General features: G+C 45.1%; 1 protein-coding gene across 3 annotated transcripts in view; it reads right to left on the minus strand.

Annotated features, from left to right (window-relative positions):
• GXYLT1 (glucoside xylosyltransferase 1) overlaps nt 1-22,101 on the minus strand; it is a 69,349-nt gene that overhangs the window by 39,490 nt on the left and 7,758 nt on the right. For 2 of the 3 annotated variants that reach the window (XM_054024477.1, XM_054024493.1), the window contains exon 2: nt 9,441-9,533. The exons of the other annotated variant lie outside the window; for it this stretch is intronic. In XM_054024477.1, the coding sequence (XP_053880452.1) occupies nt 9,441-9,533 (93 nt within the window). The remainder of the gene's footprint in view (nt 1-9,440; nt 9,534-22,101) is intronic. 3 annotated transcript variants of the gene reach the window in all.

The following is a 22,101-nucleotide window of genomic DNA, read 5'->3' on the forward strand; positions in this document are numbered from 1 at the left end:
GCTTGGTTCTCTATAGTATTGCTTATAACCAAACGACTTGCTTAGATGAAAGAGCACATTGCCCCCAGGGATGGAAGTTTGTCACAGCAACTCACCTAATCTAGCAACTAAAGAACAGGTAACGTTTCAGAGACGACACCACAGACAAATTTGAAAAGATTGAATCTAATTTTTTTTAGAAACCTTTCATTAATTCCTACCAGACAGAAGAGATGTTCTCTCCTTTTCCCTTCCTACCCCCACTTTGTCTCCTTTCCCTCCTCCCTCTCGTTTCCTTATCTTTCGATCTCAGGTCTATTGTTCTCCCCTTATTTGGGGGAAATTTTTCGATCAAATATAAATAAAAACCTGCGTCCAGTCTTGCACACTTCAAGACAGCAGGTTTTGGGGGAAAATACATTGTGTTGCTCTAGAACAGGGGTAGGCAACCTGCGGCATGTGTGCTGATTTTCAGTAGCACTCACACTGCCCGATCCAGCCACTGGTCCGGGGGCCTCTGCATTTTAATTTAATTTTAAAGGAAGCTTCTTAAACATTTTAAAATCCTTATTTACTTTACGTACAACAATAGTTTAGTTATATATTATAGACTTATAGAAAGAGACCTTCTAAAAACATTAAAATGTATTTCTGGCACGTGAAAACTTAAATTAGAGTGAATAAATGAAGACTCAGCACACCACTTCTGAAAGGCTGCCGACCCCTGCTCTAGAATAAGCTCTATGATATAGACATTACGTTAACAGGATTTAAACAAAGTCCTGTCCAGCCCTCTGTGGCCAAGAACGATTGCCGTGACAGGGGTCTTGACAGAGGGAAGGGAAGAGACAGACAGTAATATATGCTCTAAGGTTGCTGACAACTGCAGAAAGGTATTCAAAGCTTAAAAGTGTTGGAACTAAAACAAAACAAAAAAAAACAAAAAAAACCTCACCCTGTGAGGTAGCAGATTCTCCAAGATGGTGTCTCTGTGGGTGCTCCACTTCCAGTTTTGGTGCATCACTGGGGCTTTGATCAGAGAATTTTAGTAGCAGTGCTTGTCTAGGTCATGCATGCACTCTCCGTGTCTCAGACCCCCCTCAGTTCCTACTCCACCACCAAGTCCATAGATTAAACTCTGAAATAAAGAGGGGAAAGAGTGGGTAATAGAGCACCCACAGGACACCATCTTGAAGAACTTCAGTTACTGCACAGGGTGAGTAACCTTCATTTCTTCAAAGTGTGTCTCTGTGGGTGCCCCATTTCAGGTGACTGTTGAGCAGTGCCCCTCAGTAGATGGAAGGGGCTTTGGAGTTGCATGGGTAACTGATGATAGTACAGTAAGTTCTACCAATGCATCTGATCTTGATCTATCGCATAGTGTTTTGTAAACATGTTGGTAGATGCCCGGGTGGCTACTTTACATAGGTTCATGATAGGTATATTGTTGAGAAAAGCTACTGAGATTGATAATGACCTGGTAGATTGGGTTTTAATGTATCCAGAAATCCATTTGGACAGTCTCTGCTTGTAAATAGTGGAACCTTTAGATCATTCTGAAGTTGAAATAAAAAGTCTCTGACTTTCTGAAGGTCTTGGTTATCTCAAGGTAGAATGCTAGTGTGTGTCTGATGTCCCAGGTATGTAATATTCAGTCCTGTTTGCTCCCATGAGGTTTGGGGAAAAATGAGGGAAGATGGATTGGTTGGTTCAAGTGGAAAGAGAAGGGTACTTTAGATAAAAATTCAGGGTGAAATCTTAAGGTGACTTTATCTTAGAAAAAGATGGTATATCGTGGGTGCGCCATGAGGGCTCCTAACTCTCCCACTCGTCAGGCGGACGTGATAGCCACTAAGAATGCCACCTTCGTTGACAGATGTGTTAGAGAGCATGTTGCTAATGGTTTGAATGGGGCCAGGTAAGGCAGTCATAGCACCAAGTTCAAGTCCCAAGATGGGCTAGGTACTTGTATTTCAGGGTAGACATTTCTGATACCCCTAAGAAAGTGTTTGGTGGTAGAATGAACAAATATCAATATCCTGTCCACCTTGTGGCAAAAAGCAGTAATAGTGGTGAGGTGTATTCCAAGCAAGCTAAGGAACAGGCTGGAGTTCTTTAGTTCTAGCATGTATTCTAAAATCATTGGCAAGGGGGCGGTAATAGATCGGGTTAATTTGTTTTGACACCAGATGGCAAATCTCTTACCTGCATAAATGGAAGTATTCCGTGTGGTTGTCCTCCTACTGTTTCCTAATATGTCCTTCACCTGTGCAGAGCAGGTCAGTTTGTGATGCTGGAGCCATGCTCCTAGGTGAAATCTCTCCAGGTTTAGATGGTAAACCTGTCCGGCATCTTGCAAGAGAAGATTCAGCAAGAATGTGCAGTGCACGTACTGCCATCCTCAATAGGTATGCTTTCCAAGTTTGTCTGGGCCACGTGAGGGCTATCAGGATGACCTTGAACTTGCCGTCTCTTATTTTGTGTAGTACCCTCAATAGCAGTGGGATTGGTGGAAACACGTACAGCAGAAACATATCCCAGTTGAAGAGAAAGGGAGTCCAACCCTGCTCTTGAGCAGAATTGCAGACATTTGCAATTTGGGAGGTCGCAAAGAGGTCTATGGATGGGTGTCACCAATGTTTCAATATGCTCTGCACGACCGTGTTGTTTAGCTCTCACTTCTGGTCCTGCCAGAATTCCCTGCTCAATGTATCCGCTGTGGTGTCCTGGAAGATACGAGGCTGACATTTTGACCAGTTCCATAGTTTCATGACTTCAGTGCATAGGGAGTGTGACCTTTCTCCTCCCTTTCAGTTTATATAAATCATGCAGGCAGTGTTGTCCATCATTACTCATATAGTCTCGTTCCTGATCAATGGCAAGAAGTGCAAGCATGCATTGCAAATTGCGCACAGTTCCAGGAGATTTATGTGCAACAGTGTCTTGGTGGGAGACCACCTACCCTGAATTGTGTGGTGCTGTATATAGGCTCCCCAGCCTATCAAGGCATCCGTTGTGAGAATCATTGAAGGTGGAGTCTGTGTGAAAGGGACTCCCACACACACATTGTTGGGCTGTGTTCACCAACGTAGCAAGTCTTTGACTTTGAGCGGCATTACGAGGCATTTGTTTAAGCTGTGTTTGTATGGTATGTAGAGGGTTATTAGCCAGTCCTGAAGGCAGCATATGTGAAGATGCGTGTGACGTACCCTAAGTTCCCTGTAAGCTGCACGGCCTCGCAGCAGCCAATTTAGTGTCGTGCAGGTGCTCAGGGAACCTGCCCGGGAACGCCCCTCTCCCAGCCCCAACCTAGCCTGGCCTTCAACCTGCCATGGCGGGGACGGCCCCACGGCCCCGACTATGCCACAGCCCAGATCAGCCGTGGCCAGGGCACCCCTATCCTGGCCAGAACCCAGCCGTGGCTGGGGCGGCCCAGACCTGTCGCGGGGTGCCCCTTCCTGAACCCAGCCCTGGCCGGACCTGCGGAAGCCAGAGGAGGGGCACCGGTCCTGTGGCCCCAGCCCCGGAGCTGCCGCGGTGGGGAGAGGCACCTCTCCCCCACAGCCCAGATGCTGCTGTGGGGAGTCCTCATGCCCTGCTGTAGCCCCGGAGCACCCTGCTCCACCCCAAACCCCTCATCCCCAGCCCCACTTCAGAACCCCTGGGAATCAAGACTGAGGGGAAAAACAACTGAGAAGAGTTGGCAGTTTTTCAAAGGGACACTATTAAGGGCCCAAAAGAAAGCTATTCCGCTGAGTAGGAAAGATAGAAAATGTGGTAAAAGACCACCTTGGCTTAACCACGAGATCTTGCATGATCTAAAAAATAAAAAGGAGTCATATAAAAATGGAAACTAGGACAGATTACAAAGGATGAATATAGGCAAACAACACAGGAATGCAGGGGCAAGATTAGAAAGGCAAAGGCACAAAATGAGCTCAAACTAGCAACGGGAATAAAGGGAAACAAGAAGACTTTTTATCAATACATTAGAAGCAAGAGGAAGATCAAAGACAGGGTAGGCCCACTGCTCAGTGAAGAGGGAGAAACAGTAACAGGAAACTTGAAAATGGCAGAGAAAAGTTAGATGCCTGCAAGTCACCAGGGCCTGATGAAATGCATCCTAGAATACTCAAGGAGCTAATAGAGGAGGTATCTGAGCCTCTAGCTATTATCTTTGGAAAATCATGGGAGACGGGAGAGATTCCAGAAGACTGGAAAAGGGCAAATATAGTGCCCATCTATAAAAAGGGAAATAAAAACAACCCAGGAAACTACAGACCAGTTAGTTTAACTTCTGTGCCAGGGAAGATAATGGAGCAAGTAATTAAGGAAATCATCTGCAAACACTTGGAAGGTGGTAAGGTGATAGGGAACAGCCAGCATGGATTTGTAAAGAACAAATAGTGTCAAACCAATCTGATAGCGTTCTTTGATAGGATAATGAGTCTTGTGGATAAGGGAGAAGCTGTGGATGTGGTATACCTAGACTTTAGTAAGGCATTTGATATGATCTCGCATGATATTCTTATCAATAAACTAGGTAAATACAATTTAGATGAAACTACTATAAGGTGGGTGCATAACTGGCTGGATAACCGTACTCAGAGTTGTTAATCCTGCTAGAAAGGCATAACAAGTGGGGTTCCGCAGGGGTCTGTCTTGGGACCGGCTCTGTCCAATATCTTCATTAATGACTTAGATATTGGCACAGAAAGTACGCTTATTAAGTTTGCAGATGATACCAAACTGGGAAGGATTGCAACTGCTTTGGAGGACAGGGTCATAATTCAAAATGATCTGACAAATTGGAGAAATGGTCTGAGGTAAACAGGATGAAGTTTAACAAAGACAAATGCAAAGTGCTCCACTTAGGAAGGAAAAATCAGTTTCACACATATAGAATGGGAAGAGACTATCTAGGAAGGAGTACGGCAGAAAGGGATCTAGGGGTTATAGTGGACCACAAGCTAAATATGAGACAACAGTGTGATGTTGTTGCAAAAAAAGCAAATATGATTCTGGGATGTATTAACAGGTGTGTTGCGAGTAAGACACGAGAAGTCATTCTTCTGCTCTACTCTGCTCTGGTTAGGCCTCAACTGGAGTATTGTGTCCAGTTCTGGGCACCGCATTTCAAGAAAGATGTGGAGAAATTGGAGAGGGTCCAGAGAAGAGCAACAAGAATGATTAAAGGTCTTGAGAACATGACCTATGAAGGAAGGCTGAAAGAACTGAGTTTGTTTAGTTTGGAAAAGAGAAGACAGAGGGGATATGATAGCAGTTTTCAGGTATCTTAAAAGGTGTCATAAGGAGGAGGGAGAAAACTTGTTCACCTTAGCCTCTAAGAAGCAATGGGCTTAAACTGCAGCAGGGGGGGTTAGGTTGGACATTAGGAAAAAGTTCCTGTTAGGATGGTTAAACATTGGAACAAACTGCCTAGGGAGGTTGTGGAATCTCCATCTCTGGAGATATTTAAGAGTAGGTTAGATAAATGTCTGTCCAGGATGGTCTAGACAGTTTTTGGTCCTGCCATGAGGGCAGGGGACTGGACTCTATGACCTCTCGAGATCCCTTCCAGTCCTAGAATCTATGAATCTAAACCCACACCCCCAGCTGGAGCCCTCCCCCACCCCAACCGTGTTCCCCAGCCCTGAGCCCCTCATTCCCAGCCCCACCCCAAAGCCCACACCCCCATCCAGAGTTCTCAAACCCCTGCACCCCAACCCTCTGCCCCAGCCCTGAGCCCCCTCCCACACTCCAAACCCCTCTGCCCCACCCCCACCACACGAATTTTGTTATGTGCACCGATATCCAGGTGATGTGTCACACATCACTTCCATATTGGTGCATATAACAAAATTCATTCCACACATGGGTGGGAAAAATGACCAGTGTTCCCTCTAATACCATGAATGTGCTTGCTGCCATCTGGCCTAATAGTTGGAGGCAGATCTGTGCCGATATCTGTGGGCTGTTCTGTACGGTATCTGATTGACTATAGGGAGGAATCTGGTCAATGGTAATGACGCTTCGGCCTCTTTTGCATCAAGATTCTTCCTGATGAAGTCCACTTTCTGCACGGGTGTCAGCATTGATTTTTGTACATTGAGTTGTAGTCTCATCTGCAAAAAGAGGATGCTAGTCATGTGTATAGTGTCTATGGCATCTGCTCAGGTGGGTGTTTCTAAAAGGCAATCATCCAGATAGGGAAAAATTGCCACTCCCTATTTGTGGAGGTGTGCCACCACTGCGTGAGCACTTTGGAAAACACCTGAGCCGCTGTCGAAAGGCCAAAGAGCAGAACCTTGTATTAATAATGTTCTGTCCCCAGAATAAACGTGAGGAATCTCCTGTGCACAGAATGTTTGGTTCCATGAAAAAAAAAAAAAAAGTAGTCATCTTGGAGGTCAAGGGCTGAAAACCAGTCCCCTCCTTCCAGTGCTGGTATTATTGTTGCTAATTTGTCCATCCTGAACCATTGGACCCTTATGAAGTTGTTGAGTTCTCGGAGATATAAAATAGGCCTTCATCCTCTGCTCTTTTTCTGGGCTAAGAAGTAGTAGGAGTAAAAACCATTCCCTCTGTGCTGTGATAGTACCTGCTCCACGGTGCCCAAATGTAGGAGGTGGTTTACTTCTTTCCGTACAAGGTGTTTATGAGAGGGGTCCCTGAAGAGGGATGGAGAGATGAATGGTATCATATAGCCTGAATGGATTATTTTCAGAACCCAGTTGTCTGTGGTGATGGATTGCCATGCTGGTTATAAAGGGGTCAACTGTATCCAACACGGAGGATGGTTAGTGATGGGGTCAGCACTGAAGAATGTGGGAGATCTTTTGGGCCCTCAACCAGACCCTCAAAATTGTTGTTTTGCAGAGGGCTGGTGGGATGTTGATGACTAAGTTGGGAGATTGGCAATGCTTTGGAGGCCTCTCTCTTTGCCTTTGTATGTCATCGTGCCTCTTTTGTGAGATGTACAGAACAGACCTTGTACGTTGAGTGGGATAAAGTTTACCATTTTCTTTTTGACGCAGGTGTGTATACACCCAGGGAGCAAAGCGTCACCCTTGAGTCTTTCATGGCATGAAAAGACTCATTGGTTTTTGCCGCAAACAGCTTCTGGCCATAAAACGGGTGGTCCTCCATGGTGGATTGTACCTCCTTTGGGAAGCTGGACAGGTGGAGCCACAAAGCCCGGCATAAAACTATGGCAGTGGCCTTGGAGCATGCTTCTGTATCAGCCACATCTAAAGATGCCTGTAAGGCAGTTCCAGATAGGAGCTGGCCCTCCAAAATGATGGACTTAAATTGGTCTCTTTTGTCTTCCAGTAGGATGTCAATAAATTCTGCAAGCTTGGAATAATTTGTGTGGCCGTATTTCCCCATTAGAACAGAGTAATTGACAATCCGGAATTGAAGAGTGGCGGATTAATAGGCCTTGTGGCCAAAGAGATCTATGTTTCCACTCTGTTGTACGGGGTGGATCTGGGTTGTTGTCTGCCTCATTGGTTGACAGCATCAACCATTAGGGAGTTTGGTGTGGGTGAGAAAATAAGAAGTCCAGTCCTTCAGAGGGAATGTAGTACTACTCTCTTGGGGGTGGGCAGTATCGTAGCCAGGATCTGAGGTATGTTTTTGACCGGCTCCATGAGTGCATCATTTATAGGAAGCACAATTTTTGATGAGGAGAATGTCCAGCAATTTGTGCTGGAACACTGGGACCTCCTCTCAAGAGATCTCTAGGGTATCAGCCATTCTTTTAAAGAGTTCTTTAAAAAGTTTAAAATAGTCTGCCGCTGTGGGTGGCAATGGCATTATGGCCTCGTCTGGGGACAAGGAAGAATGTTTGCTCGTGGTGTTGTGTCCTGGTCCCAGGCCGCCTCCTGTTCTTCAAAGCTTTCCTCAGGGAGCTCTGAAAGTGCAGTAACTGAGGATGGTGGGGGAGATCTAAGTCTATCCCTGTATGGGTTCTGGGGTACTGTTTCCTGTATGCTCCCGAGGGGTCCCAGTAGGGCCACTGAGTGGAGAATGGCATAGGCGGTGGCATCCATGGGGGGGCTATACCAGGTCTGGGTGTCAGGCCTGTGATGAGCTTTAGGCTGCACAGGGAGACCCAACACTTCAGTGATTGAATGGGAGAGGAATGGTGAGATGAGAATGCACCCTCCCCCTCAGTATCTTCTTCCTTGCTAGAGAATGGAGGGGCCAGAGGTGAAGTGGGCTGACATGGTTCTGTATGCGCCAAAGAAACACTGTTGCCAAAGAGAGGTGATTCCGGCATTGAGACATGCAGGTCCGCATGATGTAGGAAAAGGTGCGGTGCCGATGGTTTTGGAACCGAGGTAATCGGTGCAGATGGCGCTGTTGTAGTCATGGCTTTTGGTGCCTGCATTGGAGCACTCTGCGCTACTAGGTCAGAAGGTGGCATCATAACCTCTCAGTGCCGTAACCTTCAGGAGACTGTCGGTGCCATAATGGAGGAAATAGGTTTCTGTTTGCTCCTCAACTCCGAACCTGCCTGCTCAGGGTCACTGGCTTTAACGGTACATGTGGTACCGGAGGATCCCCTGCCTCAGAAGTACTCAGCCATGGTGTGGTTGGTACTGAGAATGAGGAGCGGACCGGAGAGGAGAAGTCAAAACCCTTTTCGTCACTACCCTTTTGGTGAACGGGGCGAAGTCACCGGAAGCCGTTGTCCAGGGCAGGTCTTTGGATCTGGATAGTTTCAAATAATAAATCTGAGCACTGGAAATGAGCAATTGCAAAATGTGTTCTCGTGTACTTGTTCTATCTATACTGAATTAATCTGCAGGTTTACAGCTCACTGCAACAAATCTTATCAGCTTGTTAAAAATGGTGACCCACAAATAGTTTTTCATTATGTTAGGCTAGAAGAATGGTAAGTGTCTCAGAAAAAAATAATGTTGAATATTAGCATTTGCTAGACATGCTTAGTCTGTTAAATATGAGTAAATAGAGATTTCATTCAATTTAATAAAATCACTAGAAATGATGTCAGTGTTTTAATGAAACTCATTCTGTAATATCATAGCACCCGGTTAAACAGAGAGCTAATGACTATATTCCTACATGTCTCTTGAAACAAAAGCTCATTGTTTTAAAAATTATTCTTTTGTTTTTTATATTTACATGGCAAGGATTTGTAAGCCTGTTAATAATTTCTAAATAAGTAGTAATAAAAAGAAAAGAAATAATGCAATAAAGAAAATTTGTTAAATATTCTCTGGATTTCTTCTTGATATTTAAATTTCTCAGTATAAAAGATAATGCACAAAGTGTCATTAAGGGGGCATACAAGTCCAGTTTATGAAGACAATTGCACTATGAGCACAAGAAAACACATCTGAAGTAATTTTTAAAGTGTGCTTAATTTGCCAGTTTTTATATAACTGATACTAGCTGCCAGTAATTAGTTTCTATTTAATATTAGAGCCTACCTAAAAGCAGCTTCCCAAAAGCAGTTCATTCCACAAACATCAGAGGGCAGCATCCAATAGGAATTCCAGTAAGATATAGACAAATTCTTACACCTAACAGGATAAGACAGAAATAACAATCCTATAAGAAAGTTACTGGTTTTACATCAAAATGAAATGTATTATTTTCAGCTCAAACATCAGAACTGTTATTCCGTGGCATAGCAGTTCCATAAAGAACACTAGCTTATATTGTATCAAGACTTAGATAATAAACCAGATACCTACTAGCCCAAACACTAAACATACTAGCTAGAGCAGTGGTCGCCAAGCTTTTTACCTCCCGCCCCTCTTATCTCGGTCTGTGCTCCTCCACCGCCCCCCTCCCCCAGAGCGGGGGACACAGACAGGGGTAAGGGGGTCAATGCTGGGGCTTCAGCTGGGGGCAGGTGCAGAGCTCTAGACACTGGGCCAGCAGCTGGGACCCCAAGCACAGGGCCAGGAGCGGAGCCCCAGACACGGGCTGACAGCCGGGAGCAGAGCCTCAGGTGCAGGGCTGCAGCTAGGACCACTGGTGGGGGGGACTGGCAACTGGGGCCAAGACCAGGAGTGGAGCACGGTGGCACTCTCTCCCTGCCCCCCATGGGGGCTGTCCCAAGCCCAGCCAGGCCCCGCCCCAAATATTCCTTTGTTCCCCCCTAAGGGGGCACACCCCACACATTGGGGACCCCATAGAGGTACATCTATAAGAGAGTATTGGGCACCATCAGCAATGTCCAAGAGCAATTCTATTATGAGAAGCCCCGTCCTCACTCTTGCTCTCCCTTTCCCCCACCCCACCATTACCTCCAAATGCCAGGAAGGGAAAGAAGGCTGGGCTTTTTACCAGGCTTCTGACCCAGACTCTTCTTGCGTCTCTCTTTGGATATTAGCCTGTAGTTAATAGGCATCATACTTTTGAAATGCTTCACCCCTAAAGGTTGGCAAGGAGGAGCTGTCTGTCTTTTCACCGCATCTTTAATATTTCCTATTCTTGTGAGGAGGGAGGATTTCTATGACTGCATATGTCCTCTCCACATGCACATACTATTTACTGAATTTTTCTCCCTGGTACTATTTCCAGTGCATGCTTCTACTGATCCTCAGTTCTTTTTAAAGCAAAAACAGCATGAAATTGACATTTTCATTGCTGCCCACAGAGTTTTCAGTAACAGCAGTGAAACTGACCAGTCTAATTTCATTCTGCTTACCAAAGCTGTGACCAGCAGAATTGTTTGCTATGGATAAGTGAGGAATATAATACATAAGTTTAATAGTAGTTTTTACAACCCCAAGAACTAGATTTTTTTTAAAATGAAAACTTAAATGTTGCAGAAATTGAGGATATAGATCCCCTCGCAGTCCAGAGCAAGCTTTTAATTTGCCATGGGCAAGTGGCAAACCACTATCTACATTACAGGGATATTTTTATTAGAATCAGAGGGTACCTTGCAAATACTGGTTCTCTTGTGACCCAAGGAGCAAGGTTCCATTTAAGTTAGGGTTACCATATTTTGAGCCTCCAAAAGGAGGACACTCCATGGGGCCCTGGCCCCGCCCCCAGCCCCGCCCACACACACCCCGCCCCAACTCCGCCCCCTCCCCTGCTTCCCGCGAATGTTTGATTCGTGGGAAGCCTGAAGCAGGTAAGGGGGGTGTGGGGGGAGGAGGCGCGGCCCAGTCTGGCCCCCCCAGCGTCTCCAGCCTGGGTCGGCTCGGGCCCTGGGGTGCCGGCCCGGCCCCCAGGCCCCCGGCTGAACACCCCCGGCCCGCCCAGCACCCCCGAGCCCCCGGCCCAGCACCGCACCGCCGGCCCCGCCCCCGGCCCCGCACCGCCGCCCCCGCACCGCCGGCCCCGCCCCCGCACCGCCGGCCCCGCATGTCCTGATTTTCCCAGACATGTCCGGCTTTTTGGGGATTTCCCCCCAGACGGGGATTTGGAGCCCAAAAAGCCGGACATGTCCGGGAAAATCCGGACGTATGGTAACCCTATTTAAGTATTCTCAGGAATTTTCTTTTTCTAAGGCCTCATCTAGTCTAGAAAAATACATGCTTTCTATACAAAAAACCTGTTCGCTAAACTAACAGGCTTCAAAGCCCTAGCGTAGATGGGGCCACTAGTATTTCACCATAACATTTTTTAACAGATTGAAGAGCTAGCATATAAGTGTTTTTTCCTCTAGACAGCCTAAATCAGTCCTAAATTAGAAAAGCTTTTTAAATATAATCTTTTTTAAATGACATTTTGTCTGTTTAAATGTCATTCCCGTCCACCCAAAAACCTTCATTTAATATTCGACTAACATGTCTACACAAAGTTATTTTCATAGACGATGGTAAGATATGACGTGGCAGAACCTTATTTCTTTGTAGTCACATTTACAGTGATGTGCAGTGTCATAATAACCATCCTTGGCAAGTTTTCCTCCTTCATATTAATGACATGTGCAATAATGACCTATATTAGATTAAGAACTGAAATAGCAGGTTCTATTGCTGCCCTACCCACTTTTACACAGTATTAGGCAAGTAATGACTAGGGAAAGCTTTTTAAATGCATGTTCAAAGGCCTATGTGAGCAAACCAACCTCAAAATTTCACTTACACACACATTTAAAAATGATAAATTTGAGGATGCTGAAGTGCAGATATACTCTGAAGTGACCTCCTATGCCCCATTTTCCCAGGGCCACAACTAGGATGGGGCAAGATGAGCAGCTGCCTAGGACACAGAGCTGGCAGGGGCACTAAAATGGGGCAGTGCAGGATTGAGCCCAGCGGCATCAGGCCCTCTCTCCTCCCCCTCCCCCCAGAGGATTGGGCTCAACACCACTGGCTGGAGTCCAAGGGCATAATTTGAGGTGGGGTGTGGTGTGGCATTGCCCCTCCCCCTAAATAGAGACCTGGGCCAGGAGTGGATGGCATGAAGCTGCTTCTCCTGGCAACGGTACCGCTGCAGCTGGATGCCATCTCCTGAATCCTAGTGCCTTCTACATGTGCTGAGCTCCCTATTTGGCCTCCATCCTGTTTTCTGTACAACCGTGAGTGCCCACAGGGTGAGGAAGCAGGGCAAGGGAGGCAGGGTGTAACCCTAGGGGTTGCAATATTCTCAGTCTTGCTTTCCGGAGCTGGCAGGAATGAGTCCACGCTTCCAGCAGTCACCGGTCCCCAGTTCCTGGGCTGGGCACTGGGCTCAGATGGCTGAGTTCAGAGCTCAGGCTGTGTGACTGCGAGCCCAGCAGCCATGGGTTTGGGGCGGGGCAGCAAAGGAGAACAAGGGGCTGTTCGGCTCTATGCACAGGGAGTAGGGGAGAGTGACCTGGCTGCAATGGCAGGTCCCCAGATGGCAACCGGGGTGTGACCAGGCTGCTGAGAGGCAGATGCCCAAGGGGCATGAGTACTGCAGCAAGAACCTTGGGGAGCATCTCATGGCAGCCAGACTCCACGGGCAGGGGCTGGCTCCAGGAGGTGTCACAAGTCAGCACCAAGCTCCTTCATGGCGGAGGCAAGAGTGTGTCAGGGGCACAGCCTGGAGTGTGCTGCCCACCCTGCTTGGGGAGTGGCCGGTCGTGCAGAAGAGCACAGAGAACCACAGGCCCAAGCGGCTCCTACCAGTTTCCCAGCTGCTGGCTTGTAGCAGGAGGTGACTGTTTTCTAACTGGGGGGTGCATCCCCCTAGGGAGGCACATCCTGCAGTTTAAAAACCTCTGAGCTAAATGGGAGGCAGAAATCTGGGGAGAGGGCACATGACACCATGTCACCCCCCCCCCACACACACACAAACACGCTGCCTCTAGAGGGCGCAAATATGATTGCTCACCCCGGGTGCTAAAATGCTTAGCTACGGCCCTAAGTTTTCCTAACTAGAATGTGGTGGTAATAATACCTACCCTCCTTTGAGCTCTAGGGATGAAGAGCACTTTGGGAGAAGGGACGGGGGGAGAAAAAGTATGTTTTTGTGTAAGTGTAAAAGAAGAAAACCACAGTGTTATAGTACTAATAATATTTGCATTATTTTGATTACTACAGTGATTTGGAGTTTTTTTGCTTATAGACTCGGACTTCTACAGACTCAACCTGGAACATGAAAATTAAGTTGAGTTCTTTCCTGCTTGTACTTTATAAGCACTACAGATTTAACAATTAGACTAAAACAAGTTCTGTTGATACCAAAGGCGGGGGACAAAAATCATCTTGCTGTCACCATTAAGCTTCTTATAGTATTTGTAGTAGAAGCTTTTGTCAAAGTAGTAAGCAGATGACTCCTAATACATACAAAGACCAGATTTTGATTAAGGTGGCTTTTTATTAGGTGGTCACTTTTCCGACTATAAACTGTGCTTTAAATGCCTTAAAAAAGTTAGTGCAAAGTTAAATACTACAAAATCATCTTTGTACCTTAGTCAATTACTGCACATATTCAAATATAAAGAAGCTATATACAATATGCAGGAGAACGTGTCTTACCTGTTAATTTCTTTTTTCAGATATAAAGTGTCTGCCAATCAGACCAATAATTCCACCTCCCCTTCTCATGTATACCAACAGAAATTGCAACAAAACTGTAAATCTCAGAAGAGATATAGGAAGGCTAGTTCATCCAATATTCCTGACAGAATTATTTCAAAGTTTATTCAATTGACATACCATATAAAGTGTGTAACCATGACAACCAACAATTAGGCTAATGTAAGCATGAGCTCTCGGGTCTGAAGGATAGCAAAATCTTTTTTTTTTTTTTTTTTTTTTTTTTTTTTAAAAACACATGTACCTACTATAATGATTGTACCAAATTAGCAGACATGCATTAATTAGAAAAAGAAAACAGATAAGAAATAATCTTGTGTCATATCAAAAGAATGTCCAATCACCACCATAGGGAAGTTACTGAAAGTAAAAAAATTGGGAGGCAGACAGCATTTAGACAAATTAAATAGTCCTATATTTTTGCTTTTTATTGTCGACCATTGCCTACAGCTTGCAGATATGGTCTTCAGAAAGCCAGAGGAGACCAGACCAGTATATTCAACCTGTACTAAGCACTAAGACTTTTGAATAGGCATTTTAAAAGCTTTTTCTGTACTGCAATGAAGTACTTATTTTACACATTTCTTCCACTGATGCTCTGAGCTATGACCATCAAAGCCTTCATGGAATTGGCTTTAGTTCCCTGAAGTGATGAATCATTTGTCTTGAAAGACAACATTCCTTAACACATCTGACTCCAGCAATCTTGTTGTCTTTGAACCTTGGGTGAAACACAAACAGGACAGAATATTTCCAGTATGGTTTAGTACTCATGTAAGTCCAGTATTCAGTTTCTTCCAGGATACTGCTTCACTGTGTAAAATGCTTGTGCAGATAGATATACCTTGTCATAAAAAGGCGCATTGTAAGATGTTATGCTTCAAAAGCTAAGATTCCCCCCTTGATGCACCAGCAATACTATATTTTCTGCAGTACTGCATCTTCGATTTTGAATCCTTCCTGAAGATTAAAGCAACACCTTCCTGAAGATTAAAGCAAGAATCTATGCAATTTATTTCAACCCGTTTGACAGATGACTCGAGATAGAACTGGGTCCCAGTATAATAGGTTCTTCCTTAATCAGGAGAGACAGTGGTGCTGGCATCAAAATCTCTATACTATTGGAATAGCTTTGCTTCTTCATTCAACATGGAGCAATTAGTATTACACATATATTATCATCATCATCATCTTCTCAACAAGAGGCATTTGTGAATAGATTGCTGAAAACAACATGAGAGGATCATATGGATGCCCTGTCATTTGCCAAAAGAAAAGTGCGTCTACTAGGTGATGTCTCCATTTACTTATCACAGAGATCGGCAACCTTTGGCACGTGGCCCGCCAGAGTAAGTACCTTGGCGGGCCGGGCCAGTTTGTTTACCTGCCACGTCCGCAGGTTCGGCCGATCATGGCTCCCAATGGCCCTGGTTTGCCGCTCCAGGCCAATGGGGGTGGCAGGAAGTGGTGGCCAGCACATCCCTTGGCCCGCGCCACTTCCCGCAGACCCCATTGGCCTGGGACGGCAAACCGCGGCCAGTGGGAGCCACGATCGGCCGAACCTGCGGACGCGGCAGGTAAACTGGCGGGCCGCGTGCCAAAGGTTGCCGATCCCTGACTTATCAGATGGTTAAATACTAGGACTGTCAATTAAATCGCAGTTAACACAAGCAACTAACACAAAACAAATTAACACTTTTTTCAACAAGCATTAAATCACACACCTCTCTTTTGACCCACTTCACTTACTGTATTTCATCGCTTGGTGACCATTGGCACAGTTCTACTGTGTTCTCATGATCTGGAGTGATTAAATATTAGAAAAAATTAATGGAGCAATGTAGTAACAGTTCAGGTCTTTTGAAGGGGAAGTTTAATTTTTAAAAAACTTCCGGATGGTTCTCTGGATTAAAAAAAAAAAAAAAAAAAAGGACTTATCTGTAGCTATTGCAATGCTTCGAAGTACTTCAAGTCTGCAGTACCACCTATGCACTAAACATGCTTTCATCTCCAGGTTTTGTGCCACAGAAAACCCACCGACAGCAAATAAACCCCGCCAGCCGCAACAGTGTATGCTTACAGAGTTTCAGAATAGCTACAAGCCCATGGATCAAACTACAACAGCTTAACCAATGCTATTGCAAAGTGGATAGCTATGGACTCCAGCCCACTCAACATCGTAAACGACAGAGGGCTAAGAGATGTTATTCAAATTGCATCTTCCAATCAGTCATATACTTTGCCCTCCAGAGGAATACATGACCTGTATCACAACAAGAATACTATAAAGTTGGAGTTTCTGAAAAATAAACTAGCTGTTACTTTGACTGGTGATCACTGGACATCCTTGAGCAATCACAGCTATCTTGGAGTTGATTGATTACTGCATGGACACTGCAGTCATTTGCTTTATGAGTAATACATACTGAAGAGAGACATTATGCTGAAGCATGTGCCAAGTGTTTTTTGGATATTGCAAAAGAATGGAATATTCAAATAAAAGGTAACACTTAGTACTGACAGACAGGGCACGTAATATGATTGTCTGCTGCTGTCATTTGCCTTTTGAACACAAGGCATGCATCACTCACAGTCTGCAGTGATGCATTACAGTGGTGCTTGGTGACGGTGGTTTTGAAAATGTGTTGACAAAATACAGAAAACTTGTGGGCCATTTCAAACACAGTGCAGCTAACAGTACAGAGCTAGGAATACAAGCTGCAAATGGACAGAAACAAGAACCTCCTCTACAAGATATTTCAACCAGATGGAACTCCACATTGGGTATAGTTCAGCGCTTGCTTTGCAATAAAGTCGCTATCACAGCCACCTTAGCTCTTCAAAAGCACAATCAGTACCAACAAGGATTTTGAGAAACTGTCAAAATCTAGAAACACTACTTGAGCCCTGCAGATTTGTAACTGAACTCCTTGGGGGAGAATATTGTCTCCTGCTCCGTGGTTTTACTCGCATTCTGCCATATATTTCGTGTTATGGCAGTCTGGGATGATGACCCAGCATGTGTTGCTCGATTTAAGAACACCTTCACTGCACATTTGATAAAACGCAAAGATGATACTAATATGAGATTTGTAAAGATAGATACAGCACTCAACCCAAGGTTTAAGAATCTGAAGTGCCTTCCAAAATCTTAAAAGAGCAACACCCCAATGTGGAAACTACAGTACATTACCCACCCAAAGAAGAAAAAAAAAAAACGCCCACACGTTCTGTTGGTGACATCTAACTTAGAAGATGAAAATGAGCGTGCGCTTGTCCACACTGCTTTGCATCGTTATCAAGCAGAACCCATCATCAGCTTGGAAGCATGTCCTCTGGAATGGTGGTCGAATCATGAAGGGGCATATGAATGTTTAGCATACCTGGTACGTAAATACCTTGCAACACCAGCTACAACAGTGTCGCTCGAATGCCTGTTCTCACTTTCAGGTGCCATTGTAAATAAAAAGCAGGCAACATTATCTCCCATAAATGTAAACAAACTTGTTTGTCTTAGTGATTGGCTGAACAAGCAGGACAAAGTGGACTTGTAGGCTCTAAAGTTTTACATTGTTTTATTTTTTTAATGCAGTTATGCAAAAAGAAAATTCTACATTTGTAAGCTGCACTTTCACAATAAAGAGATTGCACTACACAGTACTTGTATGAGGTGAATAGAAAAATAGTGTATTTTTTACAGTGCAAATATTTAGTCAAAAATATAATAAAGTGAGCACTGTACACTTTCTATTCTGTCTTATAATTTAAATCAATATATGTGAAAATGTAGAAAACATCCAACAATGTTTAAATAAATGGTATTCTATTGTTTAACAGTGGACTTAAAATGGTGATTAATTGCAACTTTTTAAAATCTTGTGATTAATCAATCACAATTGTTTTAATCATTTGACAACCCTGTTAAATACATCTCGGCTCAGATTTCACTCCTCTGATGAGTAATCCTGCTGCAAAATCAGGCCATTGTTACCCTGAGGCCTTATCTACACCACAGTTTTGTAGAAGCAAGTTATACCAACAATCAAAAACCAGTGTAATTATGTTGCTTGTGCACGTTCATACAACGCTCCTTCTGTCGGCAGAGCGTGTACGAAGTTGGTGCTCTAGCACCGACAGTGAGAACAATGCACTGTGGGTAGCTATCCCACTGTGCTACTCACTACTTTCTGCAGCTACAAGTTGTGGGAAGGCAGAGTGGATCTCAATGCATCATGGGTGCAGGTTCAACATCCCATGATGCAGTTTTTTTCCATCCTATCATTCCATGGGCTTCCAACTGCGTTTCATGACATTTTTCAATTACTCTTGTTTACTGAGTGCCAGTCATCTGTCTGAAAGGATGGATCCCGCACTGCTCTCTAATGTTGTGGTCACTGTTATGACCCATTGCGAATGGTCACGCAGTATATCATGAACTCCCAATTTGAACAGCAATCAATCAGAGTTGCCTGACCTGCTGTGTCCCATGGAAAAAAACCCACCAGATTACTTTTGGCATTCACGCAGCAGCTGCACACAGTGGACCATCGTTTGGGGCTCAGGAAACAAGCACTGAGTGGAGGGATCGCATTGTTATGCAGTTCTGGGATGACAAACAGTGACTGCAGAACTTTTGGATGCAGAAAGCCACCTTTCTGGAACCGTGCACGGAGCTCGACCCAGCACTTCAGCGCAAGTACACCAAAATGAGAGCTGCCCTCTCAGTGGAGAAGCACATGGCAATTGGTGTGTGGAAGCTGTCAACTCCAGACTGCAACCAGTCAGCTGCGAATCAGTTTGGAATCGAGAAGTCCACCGTTGGGGCTGCATTAAAGCAAGTGTGCAGAGCCATTAATCGCATCCTGCTATGAAGGACTGACTCTCGACAATGTGCGTGAAACAGTGGATGGCTTTGCAGCAATGAGATTTCCTAACTGCGGTGGGGCGATAGATGGCACACATATCCGAATTTGGTCCCCAACCATCCTGCGACATCAACAGAAAGGGGTATTTTCTATATTGCAGGCACTTGTGGATCACTGTGGGCGTTTCACGGACATCAACATGGGTGGTCCAGGAAGGTGCATCACGCACGCATCTTCAGAACACTTGTGTGTACAGAAAGCTCCAAGCATGGACTTTCTTTCCAGATCAGAAGATTCCAGTGGAGGATGTTGAAATGCCCACAGGGATCCTGGGAGACCCAGTGTACCCCTTACTCTCACGGCACATGAAGCCTTACACAGGAAACCTGGACAGCAGCAAGGAGCGCTTCAACAGTAGACTGAACAGGTGCAGAATGACCAAGAATATGCCTTTGGCAGATCAAAAGCACACTGGCGTGTCCTTTATTGCAGTTTAGATCTAAATGAGGAAAATATTCACATGGTCATAGCAGCCTCCTGCACACTCCATAATATTTGTGAGGCTAAGGGTGAAAAGTTTCCTCCAGGGTGGAGTGCAGACACCAATCGCCTGGCGGCTGATTTTGAGCAGCTGGATGCCAGGGCTATTATAGATGGGCACAACAGGGAGCTATCAGAATCAAGGAGGCTTTGAGGCAACATTTTGACAATGAGCACCAGTAATGTGTCTTTCTATACAGCACTCTGCCATGTTTTAATTTGCCACCTTGCATGAAAATTGTGATGATTCCTGACTGTGATTTGGAGTCAGCAAATGATCATATTGCCACTGAGTATTAATTCCAGCAGCAACAACCACATACAGAAGACAAATAGATATTGCTTATCTTTCAGAGAGTTTGTTTTTATTAAATACCAATTAACATCACACATAAAAGGCTTGGTGGGAAGGGAGATAACCGTGCAGGGCAATCTCTCATAGCTGTGTGTAAGTCTAGCTATCATTTTGAAAGCTGTTCAAAGGGGTGGATTGAACAGGGTACCGAGATGTTCCAGGAAGTTGCAAGGAATGTGTGGGAGGAGTTTGGGGAGGGCATAGAAAGTAGTTCTGTATTGGCTGCAAAGGGAGGTGGGGGAAGCAAGCACGTGTTCTGCCTGGAGCATGATTTAGGGACTTCAAAATCTCTGTTTACTCCTCCAACATTTATCATCCATTCCTGGCCCATTACAATTCACTCCTCGCTCTCCTTTCTGTACTGCCTGTCTATATTAATTTTCTCCTTCAAAGTTTTTCTCCACTCCCTGTGTTCTTGTTTTTTGGCCTCTGAGGATTCGAGCACCTCTCAGAACATGTCCTCCTTGGGCTCTTCCTTATCTGGCAGAGGCATTCCGCCAATGTGTAAGGGGTTCCCCAGAAGGCCACATCTGCAAGTACGGTAACAATAAACAGAAGTATGATTGTTAGTTCACGCACAGCATCAAATCATTATTGTAAAATACCCCTCTTTTTACATATGAATCAGTTTCTCACTGTCCCTTAGCAAGCACACATCTCAAACACCCTAAACATTGTGAGTTTGGCCCGGGGTGGGGGCACAAGATGGGGGAAAGGTTCTAGGTGGCTTTTTAAGGGGATCGCTGCAGGTGACTAAGGACAATATTGTAAATTCTGCCACCATTCTCCATAGGCTGGGGAGGTGTCACTGAAGCCAATCTCTCATTCCTGAGGGCAAGGATGCTTGTACATTTCTATCTCTTCACCCACTTCTAGAATAAACAGAGCTAGGGACAGCTCTACCTCATATAAACGAGCAGCATCAACTCAAACAGATCACTTACCAGAGCTCTCCTCTCCTGCATCATGCGTGCCAGAGACAGCCTGCTGGCACTAGCTAGATCCCTCCAGAGTGGAAAAGAGGTCCTGACTCGCCACGCCACTGGACGACTCTGCCATGTTCTCCACCTCATCCTCCAACTTGAGCTCCTCATCCACTGTCCGCTATCTCCAGTCACGCCAAAGTATCCACCAGGCTCTTGGCGGTGGCGGTGGAGGTGGGGTCACCAACGAGGATTATGTCCAGCTCCTTAGAGAAGTGGCAGGTCTTTGGCCCAGCACCAGAGCTACAGTTTGCCTCCCTTATCTTCTGGTATGCTTGCCACAGCTCCTTTATCTTTTGCACAGCACTGATGCATGTCCCGTTCATAGCTCTTATCCAATATGCCACGAGAAATCAGACTGTAGGTATCAAAATTCCTACGGCTGGAGCGGAGCCCCCTGTCCCCACAATGCCAACAGATCCAACAGCTCACCCTCCTCTCCCCACAATGCCAGCAGATCCAACAACTCAAGCGGAAAAGCGTTTGCTGTATGGAGCCACTATGGTCAGCCAAGAAGATGCAATCTGAGCTCTCCACACCGAGCAAACAGGAAGTGGAATTTCAAAAATTCCCGGGCCTTCAAAGGGGGAGAGCCAGATGCCTGTATATCTGGATGCAGGGTAGCGAAGTTCAAACTGCTGACTAGAGTGGTCAGGATGGGCATTGTGAGATACCTCCTGGAGGCCATTTACAGCAACATAACCAAGCTTGGTGTCTACACTACCACTTGGTCAATATAACTTTGCTACATTTTGTCACGAAACCAGGAGAGTTTTGTGGCAAAAGGAGCATTGCAATATGTACACCTCCACTGTTTTGTCGACAAAACCTGACTTTTTGTTGACAAGGCCTGAGTTTCTCTTTCATGAGCTCTAAATTGAAGCTAAATAGTCTGCCCAACTGGACAGTTGCATAATTTGGAGGAGATCATTGCCTCTGGTACCTCCTTACTTTTTCAGGTATAATACTACTCACATGTTTTCAGAAAGCACAAGCTGGCACCCTGAACCCTTTTTTAAAAACGCCATAATAGAGGCTCAAACTATAGGTATACCTCAAATTAAAAACCGTAAGAGGTCCAAAAAATGCCACCATGGCTAAAACAACAAAGTAAAAGAGGTGATTAGCGACAGACATCTTTTAAAAATTGGAAGTCACCGCATACTAAGGAAAAGAGAAAAGGACAAACTGGCAAGTCAAATGTAAAAGTATAATTTAGGCAAGCTGAAAAAGAATATGAAGAGCAACTAGAAAAGGACACAAAAACTAACAGCACAAAACATTTTTAATATCAGAAGCAGGAATTCTTCCAAACATCAGTGGAGCCACCAGACATGATCAAGGTTAAAGGAGCACTCAAGGAAGACAAGATG

Source organism: Malaclemys terrapin, chromosome 1 (genome assembly GCF_027887155.1).
Source record: "Malaclemys terrapin pileata isolate rMalTer1 chromosome 1, rMalTer1.hap1, whole genome shotgun sequence".
NCBI classification, from domain to species: domain Eukaryota; kingdom Metazoa; phylum Chordata; order Testudines; family Emydidae; genus Malaclemys; species Malaclemys terrapin.